Source organism: Vulpes lagopus, chromosome 4 (genome assembly GCF_018345385.1).
Source record: "Vulpes lagopus strain Blue_001 chromosome 4, ASM1834538v1, whole genome shotgun sequence".
Lineage (NCBI taxonomy): Eukaryota > Metazoa > Chordata > Mammalia > Carnivora > Canidae > Vulpes > Vulpes lagopus.
In genome coordinates, this window is record NC_054827.1 from 151,516,427 (window position 1) to 151,536,972 (window position 20,546).

The window sequence follows — 20,546 nt, forward strand, 5'->3', positions numbered from 1 at the left end:
ATCCTTATGCTGAAAGCAATGAAAAAAAAATGTGAGATTTTTTAAAAAAGATTAAAGAGAGCTGGAAAGACAGTTGGGAATACCCAGGCTAACGTTAGAGGTAAGTTAGAAGATTTGAGGCAGAAGCTGCTTTAGCTTGAAGTCCTTTGTTAATATTGTTTATTTTATTTTCCTGACTAACTAGGCAAAAGGATCAAAATTATGGCCTCAGGGTTTGTTCAAGATACACATTCTTATAGGAGATCTTCTGCAAATTAAGCTAGATTTCAAAAGGCCATGCCTTCAGGGTAAAAGCAACCAGACCTAAAATCATCTTTCCTCTCTGTAGTTCCAAAATGTTGCCTGATAAGCAGAGCAGGAAAAGGAATGTAAAAGGAGAAAAATATCTGAGATTGAATTTGTCACAGATTGGCTTTATAGCAGATCTGTATCTTGACAATCAAGGAACCTCAGACTGTAATATTGATTTGAAGTGTTGCTATGGTCTGAGTTTTTGTGTTCCCCCAAAATTCGTATGGTGAAAACTTAATGCCCAAAGTAATGGTATTAGGAGTTGGGGCCTTCAGGGGGTGATTAGGTCATGAGGGTGGAGCTCTCATGGGATTAGGATTAGTGGGATTAGTACCCTTTTAAAGGTGACCCAAGAGAGCTAACTCACTCCATCCACTGTGTAAAGGACACATAGTGAAGATGGCATTCTGTAACCCAGATGAGAGCCTTCACCAGAGTCAGACCATGCTGGCACTCTGATCTTGAATATGTATTCTCCAGAACTGTGAGAGATAAATGTTTGTTGTTTATAAGCTACTTAAGTTTCTGTTATTTTGTTTTAACCACCTTCATGGATTAAGAAATGTATATTAGTTTCCTACTGTTGCTGTAACAAATTAACCCAGATTTAGTGGCTTAAGATAACACCAATTTATTATCTTATAGTTCTGAGGGTCAGAAGTCTGAAGTGAGCCTCAGTGGGCTAAAATCAAGTTGTTGGCAGTACTGTATTCCTTTATGAAAGCTTCATGACAGGGTACATTTCTTGCATTTTCCAACTTTTAGAGGTTGCCAGCATTCTATGGCATGTGGCTCCTTTCTGTCTTCAAAGCCAGCAATGACCAGTTGAGTCTTTCTAATGATACCATCTCATTCTGACTCTTCTGCCCCTTTTCCCATTTTAAATATTTTTGTGATTATAGTGGGCCAACCAGTATGATCTTACTTTAAGGTCAACTGATTAGCAACCTTAATTCCATTTGTAACCTTAATGCCTTCTTACCATGTAACATAATTTATTCATGGTTAGCGGGTATTGGAACATGAGCATTTCTGTGAGGCCATTCATTCTACCCACCACAAGACGGTTTCCAGCTGATAGTGCCTTTAGGTGCCTTCTGGAAGCAGACAGGAAGCATCTCCGGAGGAGGCTACATCCATCCTAGGTCTTGGAATTTTTAATCTTTTGAGGGCAGAAGCCAGTAAGTACTGAATTAAGTGCACAAAGAAATAGGCAAGCTGAGTAAGAACCATGAGACAGCAGAAACGACTCCTACACTAGAAGATATTGGAATGATCAGATACTGATTTTTAAAATGGTTGTGCTGAGGGCGCCTGTTGGCTCATTATTAAGTGTCTGCCTTCTGATCAGGTCATGATCCCAGGGTCCTGGGATCCAGCCCCACACTGAACTCCCTGTTCAGTGAGGAGGAGCCTGCTTCTCCCACTGCATCTCCCACTGCGTCTCCCCCTGCTCATGCTTTCTGTCTCTCTCAAATAAAATCTTTAAAAAAATAAATGGTTGTGCTTACCATATTTTTAAAAAGGACAGACTTCAATATCTACAAGGAATGAGGAGGGAAAAAATGATGTTAAATATTTGAAAAATAACATAGTAAAACATGTACAAATAAAATTATTAAACTAACAAGCCAGCAGATAAACTTCCATCTCTAACCATGAAGAAGTAAGAAGGTTTGGATTTATCTTCAAGTGTAGACAGCTAGGAAACTGGAGTCTATATTTAAAAGAAATTTGTTTCAGCATTGGAAAATAGGACTGTAGTCCCTGAGAAAAATGAAATTAATGATATAGGCCTTACGATCACTCCACCATTTTGCTTGGAGGTCATTTCCAGACTATACCACAGGCAGGATGAGCCAAAAAGAGCCCAGGGGTCTCACTGACTTGAGAAGACAGAAATCAGCATTCAGAGTATTTTAAGTGGCTAAAATTTGTGGAGGCAGAAAAGAGGTAGCTACACAGAAAAAGAGCTCAAGAAACCAGCACATCTTACCCTTGAATCTTTGAAAAAAAGTTAATGCATATGTAGAATGAACATCCCATAAGGGCTGATAAATAACACTTTTAGGAAAGAATACCAGTGAGCTGTAATCTGAACAATGGCTAGAACTCCCACAGTCTGAGAGTCATTCAGGTTCCCACCAGCCAGAGTAAGAGCAGTCATGGAATACAAGAGTTATTCAGTGGAGATCCATGAAAGCTAAACATAGTGGTGGGAAGACTTTAGTACTTTTGTTCTAAAAACCTTTTTTAAAAAGCCTCAAAATGATCTTCAAGTGATTTTAACTTTTTGAATAAAGTATGATACTCTTTAAAAAAATCCAGCACTCATAATGTCTGACATCCACATAAAATTACTAAATGTGCAAAATCAGGAAAATATTTCATCATCAAGAGAAATATCAGTTAGTGGATTAGAAATAATACATAATGAAATTAGCAGATAAGGATGTTAAAAATGCTATTGAAATTTGCTCAGTGTGGTCAAGGACCAAGGGATAACATAAACATAATGAAGAGGTAAATGGAGAATGAATAAAGGAAACAAATCATTCAACAAATGGTGCTGGATCAAATAGATGTCAGTATAGAACAAAAGAACATTAACCCTATCACCTCATTCACAAATCAAAATGGACTGTAGGCTTAAATGTAAAACTCAATCTCTAAAACTTTTAAGAGAAAAACGTTTGCATCCCTATAGCAGCACTAAAAATCTAAAGGGAGATAGCTGATAAACTAATAATGGTGGCAATAAAATAGAATACTAAAAATTCTTGTTTAGCTTTATCTCCCATAAGAATATTATGGGGGATGAGAATGGGAAGAAGGAACATATATAATAGATATGACAGAAAACAGGTAACAAGATGGTAGATATAAATCCAGCTATCCCAATAATTACATTAAATGTTAATGGTCTAAACACTTAAATTAAAAAGTAGAGACTTAGAGTCTGGATAAAAATGGAAGATTTAACTGTGTGTTGTCCAGAAGAAACTCAATGTAAGCATAAAGACATAGATTAAAAGAGGTTAGAAAGAGATATAGGACAAAAAATGCTAATCATAAGAATGTTGGTGTGGCTGATACAACATCAGATTCCTATTCAAGGAATAGGGCTTTAGAACACGGCAAAGGGGAACATTTTTTAATGATGAGATCAATTCACAAAGGAGACCTAATAAAAAATATATGTACCTAATAACATAGCTTCAAAATACATGAAGGAAAAACTGAACTTAAAAAAGAAAGATCTATAGAAATGTAGAACACATAAAAAAAATTATAGAAGACTTAACACTATCAATTAACTAGGCCTAACTGACATTTATGGTACAATCTACTCAATAAATGCGGATACATTATTTTCAAGTGTACGTGGAATGTTCACCAGCATACATCATATGTTACTTGTAAATAAAATTCCAGTAAATTTAAAATGATTATAATCTTCAGAATATGTTTTATGATCACAGGGATTCAGTCAGATTTAGTAACAGATTTCTGGAAAGTGACCATTTGGAAATTTAACAATGTATTTATGGCCTATGTGTAAGCGAAGACATCATAAGGGAAATTGCAAACATTTTGAACTGAATGAAAATGGAAAGACAGCATAATTTATGAGATGGAGCTAATGTAGTGAATATAGAGAAACTTACAGTGTAATGTTTTTATTAGAAAGGGGCAATGAGCAAAATCAATGCTATAAGCTTCCACCTGGAAAGCTTAGAGAAAAATAAGTGCAAATGAAAAAAAAAAGTAATTGGAGGAATATAATAAAGGTAGGACAGAAATCAAAATCACAGAAATTGATGGACAATTAAGAAAATCATTGAAACCATAAGTGGTATCTTGATAAGATCAATAAAATTGCTAATTGCTAACATTTTAGCTGGACTGATTGATGAAAAAGGAGAGGAGATACTTAAACCAGTATTGGGAATGAAAGGGGGATATCACTACAGATTCTACAGACATTAAAGGCAAATATGAAAAATTTTTGAACAGCTTTATGGAAATAGTATAATTTAAAAGATATGAATGGCCAAAAGTAACTTAGTTAAGAATTAGATAACCTGAATGTTTTATATTGATTTAAAAACCCAATTCATAATTTAAAACCTTGCCATCAAGAAGACTCCAGGCCTGGTTTATAGTTAATAAATAAATAGTAAAATATGCAAACTCAGAAAATAGAGAATAGCTCACTTCTCACTTTGCTTTTTGAGGCCACCATTACTGTTACCATAAAAAAACAAAATAGAGACATTTCAATAGAAAGCATGCTAACAGTCATTAATCATCAAAGAATTGAAAATTACAACAACTATGAGATACCCATTCATTAGAGTGCTAAAGCTAAAAAAAAAAAAGATTGACAGTGTCATGCGTTGATAAGGCTCTGGTGCAACTGGATTTCTTGTATATTACTAGTGGAAATGTAAAAATCTAAAAAAAAAATGTAAAAGACTACAGCCATTTTGCAAAACAACTCTTTCATTTCTTAAAATTTTAACGACAAACCAAAACAACTCTACCACTAAACCCAGCGATTACACTCTTACATACTTATTAGGGAGAAGTGATAGCGTATTTATAAAATAAAACTTATACATGCATGTACATATCAGCTTTATTTATAATAGCCACACATCCTAAACAACCCACATGTCCATCAACATGAGAATTGATAAACAATTTGTCATATATCCATATAAGAGAATACATCTCCACAATTAAAATGAAAATACTAAAGAGTATATGTTTTGTGATTCCATTTAGACGCAGCTCTAGAAAAGACAAATCCTTTGACAGCTAAATAAATTTGATTGGCAGTAAGCCTGTTTAGAAAGACTTTATTTCCAGGTGGCATCCCTGGCATTTTCTACCAAATATTCAAGCAAGACATCCTATATTTTTCATTTTTCCCAGGTGTTAAAGAAAAAGAACATTATCATTCATTTTATGAGGGTAGCACAACATTAATATAAGAACCTGATAAGTACAAAAGAAATTTATAGACCAGTTTCATTGGTGACCATAGATGCAGTAATTTTAAAGAAACTGTCAGGACAGGAAACCACCAAAAATACCTCATGATAATGTTGGCTTTTCCTAAAGACGGGAAAGGTTTGGTTTAACATATATTAGATAAAGGAAAAAATGATGCAATTATTGGAATAGATGCAAAATAAATTTGATAAAATTCATCATTTGTTGATAGTAATAAAAACTCTTGTGCAAGCTAGATGTTGAAGGAACTTCCGTAAGGTGATAAGTGGTGTTTATATTTTTTAAGACTTATTCATTTATTTGAGAGCATGCATACATACTTGTGTGCATGTGCAAGTAGGGGAGGGGCAGAGAGAGAGAATCTCCAGCAGACTCACCACTGATCATGGAGCCCAACATGGGGCTGGATCCCATGACCATGATGAGATTATTGCCTGAACTGAAATCAAGAGTCTAGCTTAACCAACTGAGCCATCCAGACAACCCAAGTGCTGTTTATTTTTAAAAGAATATAGCAAACATTGTATTTAATGATGAAATTTTGAATGCCTTCCCATTTAGTTTGGGCGTATATAGTTAAAGCTTAAAAATAAAACTGCCAGTTATTTTACCAGCAAAAGATAGATTTATTCAGGAGTAGTAGAAAACTGCCATCCTGGACAAGCAGGCTATGGAAAACCATAGGCAAGCCCCCTAAGCAAGTTTCTTTATAAAAGGAGGGAAGTTGGGTGGGCTCTTGTAAACAAAAGTCCATTGGTTATGCTATATGTTGGCAAATCGAACTTCAATAAAAACAAATGGAAAAAAAAGTCCATTGGAACAAACTAGTTCAAAGTGTAGTGGTCTTTCATTGGCAGAGTGACAGCCTCTCATTGGCTGAACTGCTGCCCCTTAGGAGGAAAGCCTTTTTTCCTCCTCCTGGGATAGTCAGGTAGTATCCTCATGCAAGGTCCCTGTCTTCCTTTGGGTCAACAACTGACGACTCTTGGTAGGATGTGAGAGCTCCCCCTGCCGGCCTCCCGACTCCAAAAAAGAGATTTCCTTTTATTTTCACAAAGTCAAGGATATCTGCTGTCCTCACTAATTTTCAGCATAATATGGAGATCCTAGCCAAGGCAGTAAGGCAAGAACAGAAAAAAAAAAAAAAGAAAGCAGTAAGGATTGGAAAGGGAAAAACAGAACCACCATATCTATACATGATATATTTGTGTATGTAAAGAATATCAAGATAAATTATTAGAGAATTTAGCAATGTTGCTAGATACAGAGTCAATATACAAATTAGTTATGTTTCTGTTAACCTACAAGAAACAATTAAAGATACCATTTACAGTAGCACCAATACTATATACTATGAATAAATCTTAACGGGATATATGTTAAGACCTTGATCATATCTAAGGAGGAGCTGAGAAGCCCAGTAGAACAAACATGTAAGTCCTTGTTTGCTGCCTCTTTTCACACTTAAATCTAGGAAATGTGCAGCATTTAAATTCAGTAGGCTTATATAGGGAGGGGCTATATGTTTTGTCCAATATAAAACAGAATAACATCTTAAAATAGTTGTTTACAGTATTTTTGGAGCACATTGATAAATAGAATGTCTTAGTAATGGAGATTTGGGACTCTTTCAGTCTGTCTTTACCTAATATGAGTCTTATGTAAAAAAATACAGCGTTCTTGAAAGCTCTCTCTGATGATGGTTCATTCACTTTTCTGCCTGAAATTTCCACTCTAGGAACTAGTACTGATTCACTTCACAAAGATTTTTATTAAATACATATTTACCAAGTACCATGATAATAAGTACCTTATTTTGTCAAAGCTAAGACATCATTAATTTTAAGTTGCATCATTTCATGTTCTGCTAACTGAAAAAATATTGCCACTCTTTGGCTATAACACACCATTGATTTTATTTTTTTTATTTTATATACATATTTTTTAAGATTTTACTTATTTATTCTTGAGAGACACAGAAAGTGAGAGGGGCAGAGACCCAGGCAGAGGGAGAAGCAGGCTCCATGCAGGGAGCCCAATGCGGGACTTGATCCCAGGACCCCGGGGTCACACCCTGGGCGGAAGGTGGTGATAAACCGCTGAGCCACCCAGGGATCCCCACCGTTGATTTTAATATGCATCTTGATTTCAAAGATGTTAAAATGTTTTTTTAAAGCATTTTATGATTTATTAAACATTTCTGTAGAAGTATTTCTACTGTTTACAATTTAGGAACACCACTAAAAAACAAACTACTTTACCTTTAATTTTTCATACCTGTTGTGCTTTTTTTTCTTCCCTCATTTAAGCATTCTTAAATTAGTTCCTTTTTTTGGTTTCCTAGTTATTTTGCCATCCTGGTCATTTTCCTTGGAATGCCTTTTACTTTATCTGTAAGCTGCTTAAAACTGAATAAGATACAGGCTTCAAAAAGAAGACAGTAAAATATTCAAATCTGTATATCCAGAAGGTAGAACACTTTTGCAAATTCATGATTCTTGTTAACTTGACAAGATTTTCAGTATTTTTTTCCTTAACACAAAGTAGTCCATAGCCATGAACAAATTGTGTTTTAATTTTTATAAGTACGTAGGATTAAGTTTGTACGTCATACTGGTCACAGCAAGATTTTCTCCCCATTGATACTCATTTACTCATCTTATAATTAGAGTTAAAGATGCTACTTTCTTTTAACGTTTTTTGTTACAAATGTAAACTGGAATGTAATATGTGTCTTTTTTCATTCTTCTCCTCTACAAAGTTATTACCCAAAAAATCAGTCTATAACATTTCGACCTCGGAATATTCTAAATAACAAAGCTATTTACTTGTTTAGTAGTGAATATTTATGTTTGAATATTTTAAATTCTTCACAATCACATAATTTCTGATAGTCATTGTGTGATTGTTTACTGTTTTGTGTATTGCCTAGTTCAGCTTAAATAACCTAAAAGAAAAATGACCCCTCCTAGTTAAATTTAAAATTCTCTAATTCATTTGGATATATGGTTTTAATTTGATTATTATAAAATTAAACTTTTCCCGTAGGTTATATACTTTTCTCTCTTTTACAACACAGGTTTTGAGAGTATTTTAGAAGGGCTTTATGGACCACGGCTACGAAGAGACCTCAGTTTATTTGAAGGTAATGCTTTTTAAATTGTATTTTAAAATTCTGACTTTCCATCCCATTTAATAAATGAAAGGCGGTGGTTCTGTGCTAACTTTATATTAAAAATGAATTTGTGGTCTTGTTTAATTAGTAACTTTTTAACTAAATAAAGTGATCCAAATATTGTTTTTGTTATTACATAATGTTATCATAACCTTTTAAAATACTTAATACATTGATCAAAAAGGAATGTGAAACTTCTTTTTGACTTAATGGTGAAATTTAATTTTTGTTATATATTACGTACCCTCATTTATTCTTAAAGAAGTTTTAAAAGGGTTCAGTTAAGTAAATATTTCCTGTTGTTCATGAGACAGGCAGCCTGGAAACCTCAGATTGTCACTCTGAGAAATCCTACCATGTGTGCTCAGAGTCTTCTATTTATATACAATACTATTTGTTATTTATTAGCCACTTCTTTCAAATGCTATAGCATAAATCCTAGTGGAAGATTTTGATTTGTCATATAATTTCTATGATATCATAGTTTAGTTGTTTTATTGCTTGCTTGGAAATATACAATAGTAGGAGACCGTTTTTGTAGACATCTAAAATTTTATACTCCAGTTTATTTACAGAGTAAGTAATGGTAGTATAAATTTTTACTTTGATTTTGATTGAATTATTTCTGAATCTTGTATCTGGTCAGTTTTATGTCCTAACTCTAGTACCGTCTATTCGACTGTGTACCTTCCATTCTACCAAGACCCCAGGTCTCTAAAGGTCCTTATTTTTCTGTATAAATACATCTTTGAGTTGAGGGAAAGATGATGGGAGTTAAGGGAGTAATGGTGGAGTAGACAACAGTTTTCTGGCCATTCTTTATTAATATTGAGCAGGATAATTGAGTTATGAATCAGATCTGAAAGTATCTATGCAAGATCATTTGTCCCAACCACCTCTCTTCACTGAGATGAATTGATATCCAGGTAGAACATGACTTTAAGAATGGAGACTCCAAAATGTGCTTGTTCTAGGGTTTTATCATTCGTATAGCTAAGATCATTTTTTATTTCTCTTAACTTTATTCATTTCTCATCTTACCATAATTCAGCACTGAATTAAGTATTTTTACCTGATACATTTTTAGCAATACTGATCAATTGTAGTTCCACCTATTTTTCTGAGCTTAAAAATGAACAGAGGAAAAATATTTTTAAAAAAACAAGAATTTAATCTAAGCCTGACATTTCTTCAGACTTCCTTTCTTAACCTGCTGCCCTCATTCATGTCAGAAGTCAGCATTATATTTGCCTTCTGACAACCCAAATTATAGCTTGTGACTCAGCCTGTTGTTCCCCCACTTTTGTTTATTTATATAGTTGCATATATATGTATATACCTATGTTCCTTCAAAAATTGTTTATTATACAAACAGCAGAATGTTCTAAGGAAATAAATGCTTTGTATTTTGTTTTTAGACTAGCATTTCTTTAGTATACAAGTTGTACATGTTTATTTTAGGAAATTCACAAATAGAGATAAACCAGAAAGAAAAAATTATCCCTATTCACACGATTCATAAATAATTTTCAAACAATTTTATATGATGTAAGGTATATGTTTGTGTGTATTCTTTTATTATAGTAGTATATAGTATATGCACACTATGTACAATTTCTTTGTCTGCCTTGTTCACTGGTATATCATTTGGGTTTATAAAGTCTAGATCATTTTTCTTAATGGCTGCACAGTATTTCATTGTAGATCTATTTATAATTAATTTACTTAATTTAACAACCCATTGCCATATATGTCATTCCATTTATTTAAGTTCAGATAGGTCTTGTACTTTATGTCCTTTTGAAAAAGTGCTTTCTTTTGTTTGTTTGTTTGTTTTTGGTGGAGAGAGCTAACAAAATTAGCTAAGCTTTGAAACTTCCATATAGACACATATCTGTTCCCTTTTTTCACCCCAGGTGAAAAATTCTTTCTCCAGGTTTCTTAGGTAAATTCTTCCTCCTTTTAGTTCTCCAGGTTTCTCGGGTAAATTGTTTCTCCAGTTTCTTTGGTAAATTCTTCCTCCTTTTAGTTCCTTTTTTGAATTTAAGAAAAGCTTCTAATTAAATTGTAGACTTAAGTATGATGATATTAATTATAGCAATAAATCTATAGCTATGCAAAGATGAAGACAGCTCTACATTTTGGAGAAAAATTAAATCAGTGCTATCAAAGTGTAGAACCTCTTGAAAAGGCATGTAGAAACTACCCATTATCTCCAGCTTCTCTCTTATCCTCTTATAAATAAGTGTGCTTTCTTTGTTGTTGTCATTGTTAAAAATGGTTTAATGTTTAGATGCTTGGGACTCTAAGTATAGGTGTTTCTCACTATACAAGTCTGTATGCAAGAATCAAATAGATTACTGTATATTTTTAGATAAATCATTGGAAGTCTCAACTCTCGTTAACTGACTTTCCAAAACTCAGAAACTAGTATATTGCATAGCAAAGGATCCCCGTGTATTACTCTAAATTATTTTTTGTTATAAAATTAAATGCATAGTATTTTAATTTTATAATACTTAATTTTGCATAGTATTTTAATTTTATAATACATTAATTTATTTAAATAGACTACATTGCATACCTATTACTGTTTCTGTGGAAATTAATATTCTAAATTTCGTACTGCTACCTTAAAAACTCAAGTGTGGCACAGAGCATGTTTTTAAGACTTTTATATCATATACATTAGTGTCTTGAGACGTATTTTAATTCCTGAATTTGATTCAGAACCACCTCCAGGTTGAATAGTTTGAAGGAAGCTTTTGAGTGGTGCTAATTTTTATTTTGTTGGAAACTAAACAGAGCCCTAGTTTTCTATTTCTTTGATATGTTTCATGACTTTCTCTCCTTTTGGGGAAAATATAACTATTATTTTTGGGAGGGGGCAGGTCTCCAAAGAAGGTTTGAATGTCATAAACTTCAAACTTTTATGTATGCCCAGAAAAGTTCCTCATACTCTTTGTCTCTCTTCCTCTGTCTTTCCAAAATTTATTTTTCCTCCTGCTACAGAACTTTTAAGCAAATATTCCCTCTTTTTTTTTTCCTGCTTTAGCCAGTCCTTCTTCATATCTTATTTGTGACTGGTTTCTTTCACCTGTAGGATCATCTGATACTTGCCATGACTGTAGATTTTTATAAAAATTAGAAAAGAGTGCAGTAGGCCTGTGTAAACTGACTGTTAGATCCAAAGGAAGATTATATCAGAGGTCTGCAAGCTATAGCGTGTGGGCCAGATCCAGCTTGTTTACTGTTTCTGAATGACCTGTGAGCTAAAAATAATTTTTACATTTTTAAATAGTTGAAAAAAAATCAAAAGAAGATTAATATTTTGTGACATATGAAAATTATGTGAAGTTCAAATTTAATTGTCCAGTTAAGAAGGTTTTATTGAAAACAGCCCCTCTCATTTGTTGAGACATTGTCAATGGCTGCTTCATACTGCAGCAGTAGAGTTGAGTGGTGTAGCAGATAGTATGGCCAGCAAAACCCAAAATACCTACTATTTGGCTGTTAATAGAAAGATTTGCTGACCCCCTGAGAGTACCACTGACTGAAATTCAATATTTTTTAACTTAGTATCTTTTTTCAACTGTAAACACTATGGATAGAGACAACAAAACTACTTTTTACATAAGATTTATTAGGTAAAACATTATAAACAATTTTTTATGAGTATGGTGACACACAATGTTCCATTGGTTTCAGGTGTGCAGCATAGTGATTCAACTTCAGTACATATTATGCTGTGCTCACCACAAGTGTAGCTGTCATCTGTCACCATACAATGCTACTACAATGTCATTAACTATATGCCCTTTGCTGTGCCTTTTTTATTCTTGCGACTTACTCATTCCATAACTGAAAGCCTATTATCTTCCATTTCTCTTTGTCCATTTTGCCCATCCTCTCACCCATTCCCCCTTCCCTCTGGCAACCATCAGTTTATTCTGTGTATTTATAGGTCCAAGTCAGCTTTTAGTTTACTCATTTGATTTTTTTTTTTAGATTCCACATAAATGAAATCATTTGATATTTGTCTTTCTCAGTCTGACTTATTTCACTACATTAAACTATACTGTCCATCTATACTGTCACAAATGTCACAGGCTCTCTCTTTTTTTTTAGGCTTTGTGATATTCCATTGTGTGTGCATGGGTGTATATCATCTTGCATCTTCTTCATTCATCTATTGATGAATACTGAGGCACTTCCTGTATCTTGGTTATTGTAAATAATGCTGCAACAAACATACAGGTGCATGTATCTTTTTGAATTAGTGTTTTTGTTTTCTTTGGTTAAATGCCCAGTAGTGGATTTGTTGGATCATATGATATTTCTATTTTTAATTTTTTGAGGAACCTCCATACTACTTTTCACACTGGTGTACCAATTTGTCTTCCCACTAACAGCAAGCATACAAGGGTTTCTTTTTCTCTGCATGCTCTCCAACTCTTTTTTTTTCTTTTTTTTTTTTCCAAGTTTTTATTTAGATTCTAGTTAGTTAACATAGAGTGTAATATTAGTTTCAGGTATAGAATTTAGTGATTTATCACTTACATACAATAACCAGTGCTCATCACAAGTGCTCTCCTTAATACCCATCACTTACTTGCCTTTTTGATGTTAGCCATGCTGATAGATATAAAGTGATATCTAATTGTGGTTTTCATTTGCATTTCCCTGATGATGAGTGATATTGAGCATCTTTTCATGTGCCTGTTGGCCATCTGTATTTCTTTGGAAAAATATCTATTTCAGTCCTCTGCTCATTTTTTAGTTGGTTTTTGTGTGTGTGTGTGTGTGTGTGTGTGCGCGCGCGCGCGGGTTTTTTTGTTTTGTTTTTTGTATTGCGTTGAATAAGTTCTTTATATATTTCGATTGTTAACCTCCTATCAGATATATTATTTACAAATATATTTTCCCATTCAGTAGGTTGCGTTTTTGCTTTGTTGAAGGTTTCCTTTGCTCTGCAGAAGCTTTTTATTTTGATGTAGTCCCAGTCGTTTATTTTTGCTTTTGTTTCCTTTGCCCTAGGGGACATATCTAGAAAAATACTGCTACCACTAATATCAGAGAAATTGTTGCCTATATTCTCTTTTAGGATCTTTATCATTTAAGGTCTTACATTGAGGTCTATAACCCATTTTAAGTTTATTCATTTGTATGATGTGAGAAAGTGGTCCAGTTTCATCCTTTACGTGTAGCTGCCCAGTTTTCCCAGCATTTATTGAAGAGACTGTCTTTTCCCTATTGTGTATTTTTGCCTCTTTTGTTATATGAAATATTTTGAATGTTTATTTTGTGTCAGGAACTGTAATGAGCAGTGAGGAAGGAAAACTGAATAAGTAGGATCTCTTCTAGAAATTCATGGCCTAGTATTGTCAGGAGTTTTCCAATATCGATTGATTATTTATCTTGAAACCAGAGAATCTAATACTGCTCTATTTTATAGTTTTATAAATTATATTAGCTCTTATCGCTGTGCACACAAAAACTTATCTGAGCGTATTCATCATGCTATTTAGAATACCAAGATTAGAGAAACAGGCTAAATATCCAATAATAGGATAGTGGTTAAATAAGTTCTGAAACATCGGTTTGATGGACCATGCTTATTTATTAAAAATGATTTAGAGGTATTTGAGCATAGAAAATATTTGTGACAATTAAGCATGTGTGTAATATCCTAATTTTTAAAATAAAAATTTTATTTTTCAAAACAGATTAAATTTACAGAAAAAAATAGAAAATACAAAGATTTCCCATAGACCCTCTCACCCCCAAGGTTTCTCTTTCATTAGTGTTATACATTCGTTAAAATTGTTGAGCCAATATTGATATATTTTATTAGTTAAAGCCCCCATAGTTTACATTAACTAAGTCTTTGTGTGTTGTACAGTAGTGCATTTTGGCAAATTCACAGTCATGTGTCCACATTACAGTATCCTACACAATAATTCACTGCCCAAAAAATCACCTGTATTCCACCTTTAAAGTTCTTCCCTCATATCCAACCCATGTCAAACACTACTCTTTTTTGCTATCTTTTTTTCTTCTTCATAATGCCATATATTTGAAATCATACTGTATTTTGTTTTTTCAGACTCACTTTTTTCACTGAATAATATGCATGTAAGATTTCCTCTATGTCTTTTCATCATGGATCATTTCTTTTTATTACTGAATAATACTGCCTTGGGTGGATGTACCATAGTTTTCTTATCCATTGACCTACTTGAAAGATATCTGGTTGCTTCGAGTTTTGGTAATTATTAATAAGGCTGCTATAAGCATTTGTGTGCAAGGTTTTGTATAGACCTAACTTCTCAACTCATTTGCCTAAATACCTAGGAGCACTGTTGCTAGATAGTATGGAAAGATTAATTGTATTTGCTCTGCATCCACACCAGCATATGATGTCATCCATGTTTCAGACTTAAATCATTCTAGTAGGTGTGGAGGGGTAGCTCATCTTAATTCTCTAATGGGATATGATATTGATATCATAAGCTTATTTGCTATCTGTATATCTTCTTGGGTGAGGTGTCTCTTCAGACTGTTTATGGTACTTGGGTAATAATGGTAGATAATGATAGAATCAGAAAATACTTGATCTTGTGTTTATTTTCTGGAACAGATTGTAGAGAAACCATCTGAGTTGGAGCATTCTGTTTTGGAAGGTTATTAATTATTGATTTAATTTCTTTAATAGCTAGAGTCTTATTGAGATTATCTATTATTGTGTGAGATTTGGTAGATGTGTCTTTCAAGGAGTTTGTCCATTTCATCTGAAGTTACCATATTCATGGGCAACTAATATGATTCATAATATTTTTATTATCTTTTTGTTAATCATAGAATCAGTAATGATGGCCCATTTTTCATTTCTGAATGAATGAATTTTTTTTTTACTTGGGTAGGCTGGGTAGAGGTTTGTTGATTTTATTGATATTTTCAAAGAATTGGATAATGCTAATTTTTAAAAAGGCATAGAATATGTTAATCATTACCTCAGAATAATTGGGATTATGGATAGTTTTTATTTTCTTCTTCATAGTTTTTAGTATAGTTAGTATATAGTTTCATGATGAAAAATTATTCTTTAATAACATTTGTTCATTGTCTTTCCTCAAGATCAACAACATAGTTATAACCACTTTTTCATGACCTTCATGAGAAATCTAGTTCATAGCCTCCTTTTCACTTTTCATTGAGCTTTGTCTTTGGAAACTTAAAATTTACTTCTTACGGTTAAAGGGTACTGAAGAGAATAAAAACATTCAAAAGATTTGTGAATATCTAAAAGGAAATGAAAGTAACACCAACTGAACTTGTTAGGTGTTCTGCATATGTTCTTATTTAATTTTTACTACAGCCGTAAGATGCAATCATTATCCTCATTTTAACAGATAAGGAAATTGAACCCCAAAGAAAGTAACTTGCCAAAGGCCACATCCAGTATTTGGAAAGCTATCTCAGTACCAAGGCTCTTTAATTTCAAAGTCTGTTAACTTTCTAAGGTAGATTAGGTAAAATGATTGGAACCAGACTTTGTGAATATATATCCATGGTGAAAAGGTTGCTCTTTTGTTAGTCATTTACTATTAGTTTTTGTTATGACATTGCCTTTTATTAGTAAGGCTATTTCTGTAAGATATATAATTTCACCGTTTTGAGTTTATACAACTTCATGTATTCAAAATGAGAGACATCTTATTTTAGGGATATCTGATTTATTTTATTGTCATATTTTGTTTGAGAAATCTTTGTTAACTTTTATGACATGAAAAGATTAACTTGGAGAAATCTGGCCTAGAGTTGCTTTTTCAAATTTTGTTTTCCAATAAATAAAAAATATATATCTCATCATTTATTTGGACTCAAAACCAAAAGTTTTTGTAGAAAGAGTAGTTATTCAATATTTGTGAGTAAAGTAGTTTTTTTTCCCCAGCAAAATTTAATGGCATTTATATAATTGTTGATTATTTGATACCATTTACTTAACTACATAGGCATTTATTTTAATTAACATTTCTTTGAAGAACTTCTAAAATAACTGAAATAAATGAGATAAACTCAGCATGCCCAATTTTATCTTACAACTGATAATTGTTTTAATTATTCCAAAGTTGTTCCTCAATTCAACATATTTATCACTAAAACTTCATGAAACCTTACAGTGATTTTTCAAAAATACCTCTTCTCCAGGAATACTGCTATTTAAAAAAAATTCTAATGCTAGATATCTTTCATATTTTTTATTCATGAAGCCATAATAAAAAACAGTAAGATTTCCTTAATCTATCAGAATTGTTATGCTTAGCATATGAGTCAAGTTTTCACACAGTAATACTGCATAACAAATAGCTCTTAAATCTGTTGCATCCTTATGGATGATGTGATTCACTGGCCTTCAGGGATCACTTCTGGTGACTGCAAGTCCCAATCCGAAGGAGTAGTGAGTGTGTTTGGGCAAGTTCTTCTCATGTTGGATGGTGGAAACTCAAGAGAACTGGGGAAACTTGCCATACCTTTTAAAGCCTCAACTTGGAATATATACTATCACTTTTCCCACATTGGTTCCCACTGATCAGAAAGCTCTGCCTCCCTAGTGAGAGACATGGCACCGTTCCACATTCAAGAATTCCACATTCTTGAATTCATATTCAAGAGTATGAATGTATTCCTCTGTTATAGTGACAGGTCTTTCTTCAAAGGGTTGAAAAAAATAATAAACCTATATAACTACAATTCTGGGTTTTTAATTGTATAGATTGTTTAAACTTTTTGATTTATCGGTTGTTTGCAGAAAGTGATCCATTTTCTTAAACTGATGTATTAAAATTATCTGTTTTACGAACTAGCCTTATTAAGAATGTTTGTGATTGTGCAGGATTTAAAAAAATAATGACTGACAATCCTGCTTTGTTAGTAACTACCCTTTGCATCGTGTTTTGTAGTTTATAAAATATTTTCACATTTTTTCATTTGATCCACAAATAAGTTAGGTGATGGGATCTTTATTTTACAGATATGGAAATTAAAACAAAAACTCTATAACTTGACAAGGTTACAAGTAAGTTCATTCCAGAAGGAAACTTGAAATCTAATTATCTTTCCATTACCCTATACTGGGTCTCATGCTCCCATTTCCTACCACTTCTAAGTGTAGATAAATATTAGGAATATTTCTGGACCACTGCTAAAGCCAAAGGGAACTATCACTACACTCTTTACAGATTACATTATCCAACAGATTACATTATCTTCTATTCTGACTTGTATATCTCGATTGACACAAGAATTTCTTGGGGGCTCATCCTAACTGGTATTTATTTATTACCATTCCCAAAAGGTAAGCTTATTTTCTATGTAGTTTAACAGAAACCTATATTCGACTTCGTTATGTATTTCAAAAGTATGAGCTAGAATTACTGTGTTACCCCAGTGCTTTTCAGATTAGTACCAGTATGATTGCCTCAGATGATAATTGTTTCATATATTGGAGGTTCTATATAGGAATTTATTTGGGAAAGGAAATTGAAAGGAGTTTTACTGTAAGAAATAAGTTTGAAAAATCACTGTCTGTACCAAATATAGTTAGGATGGCGGTGTTGTTATATCTTCATAAAATTTCATCATAAAATGTTTGTTTTACACAAACTTTCTAATATATTACAATAGTTGGATTATATGAAACATTCTTGTGAAAAAAATTCATGTTTTGTATTGAATAATACAGCTTGTTTACCTGCCTTTTACTTGAGCTCTTGCAACACCATTACACAATGTAATAAAAATCTGACCTTTTTAGCGATGGATTTCTACTTTTTTTTTTAACATTCCATTTTCTCAAATCTTTGGGCTTTTCTGATGCTTTACTCCCTTTCTCTGTTTTATGTTGCTTTCATGATGTGTAAAATTTATTTTTCCCCACACCTTCCTGTTTTGATTTCTTTCACAGTGAAAATTAAAAATTAATAGGTAATGATAAATTGAATCTTTTAGAAGGTTAGATGATACTTAAAACCCTATTGTTAGAAAATTAATTTATAACCAGTACATTGTTCTTGCTACTTTGTCCCATAATAGTGCAAAATTACTCTCCTTACAGCCTTCTTTATTTCTTTCTAGATGTCATCACTTTAATTTTAAAGTTACGCCTTCTCCCCTTACTATCAGTAGTTAGCTTTTTATATGAGACATTGCTGTGGAGAGTGGTAATTTTATTTGTATTAATAAAGTTAGTGTATTTAATGAATATTTTTCCCTCTTTTAAAGACTGTGAACCAGAAGAGCTGACTGACTGGTCTATGGATGAAAAATGTTCATTTTGTAACCTACAGAGAGAAGCAGTCAGTGTAAGTTTTAGTGCTATGAAATTATTTCTAAACTAATTGCACAATTGTAACACAATTTTTTTAACTTAATTTGTTCTGAAAATTGGTGACTTACAGTGGAAATTTAAATATTTGATTTTGGTAATGAGAAGACTTTTTTTAAAGTCTTTTGTTAAAAGTCTAACATTTAGCTTAACTTGCAAGTGAAATCACCGAAACACTCATCTTTTTTGCTTATTTCACATTTCTTCCTTATAGCTCCCTGACTCATGAAGTTCAGTTTAGATCTGATTTGTATTTGGTAGAGGACAGTGAGCTTGGAGGTTTGGTTTGGTTTGGTTTGGTTTGAGACCACCCTATAATCTGATTTCTTAGGAATCTCTAGTTGGAGGATAACGTGATACTACTATTTAGCCTTTTATTCTCTTGAATTCGTTTGGATAGCAGAGTTATTTCCTGTGTAAATGATTAAATATTTAGTGTCTACTATAAACAGGGCATAAACTAGGCAAGCAGCATCTTCTTGTATGTTGGGAATGTCCTAATTCTTTACTATTGTGAGAAAGGCTAAGAAGAAATGAGAACTTGAGAACTTGTACCCATTTGGGTCAGGTTAGTGGGTAAACATACCTGCTTTGTTGTTAAACTCTCATTACTGGAATGCTTTATTATAGTAAATTTATTCAGCAATGTATTTTATCTACAGTCGCCACCTCCCTTTTGACTACAGTTTTGCAAAGAAATAAAATTAATTTGGTATCAGAACTAAATTTCTTTTCTCCTGACTCCTGTCCCAAATTTTATGTTCTCCCTATGTAATTTGATATACAGAATAAATTAGCATTTAGAAAAATTTTTTCTTGCTATTTTTAATGGGAATCACATGTGTAATGAAAATGATTTTTTTAATGTTTCTTTCTTATAATTTTAGGATTGTATACCATCTCTTGATTCTTCACAGTCAACACCAACGGAGGAACTATCATCTCAGGGCCAGTCCAACACTGAAAAGATTGAATGCCAAGCAGAAAATTACCTAAATGCACTCTTTCGAAAGAAAGGTAATATTGGTATACCTTGTCATCTAAAATTAGCAGTAGAAATATAGAATGTTTGTGTTTTTCTTACACAAATTATTTTTTTTATGTGCCAGTCTTTACTCCATTTTTTATTATCCTTAGTTTTTCTTCATATTTTGGGGACATTAGGATTCGCAATTACTGTAGTGCTAGTCTTCCTTTCACCACCCTTTTCTCAGTTCTCTCCTTGACTTTATCAGACATTTTCCTCACCTATTGAAATTTTTTTTATGCTTCTGGTCTTCCTTATTTTGTTGCTGTTCTTAAAACTTCAAAAGTTCTTTCATGTTCAATAAGCGGTAGATTACTACAAAGCTGTCTTTAGAAATGTAACAGTTAAATCATTTATCAGCCAGGTTGGAGTTTATTTGCTGGCTTGGGGCTTCACTGTTTCTTTGGTAGCTTGAATATGCTTACTTGACATTAAATGTCAAATGTTCTTTTTTGCTTCCTGTCTAAACTATTTAAACTAAATGAAGCTTGTTTCACTTGTTCACTTGATACATATGTATCAGAGAGAAGCAGGGTTTTTTTTATCTTAGTTACTTGAGAAAAATATAGAACCTTCCATTTTTTTGTTCTTGGTAATTTCTGCAGTAATGGAGTGTCTTAATTTTTACCATGTAGATCCTTGGA

The 20,546-nt window shown here is 32.8% G+C and overlaps 1 protein-coding gene across 1 annotated transcript in view; it reads left to right on the plus strand.

The window, feature by feature from the left end:
* The window catches only part of LCORL (ligand dependent nuclear receptor corepressor like), a 148,949-nt gene that overhangs the window by 32,176 nt on the left and 96,227 nt on the right, over positions 1-20,546 (plus strand). Inside the window, 3 exon segments of the mRNA XM_041751213.1 lie at positions 8,393-8,458; positions 18,773-18,852; positions 19,763-19,892. Coding sequence (XP_041607147.1) covers positions 8,393-8,458; positions 18,773-18,852; positions 19,763-19,892 — 276 coding nt within the window.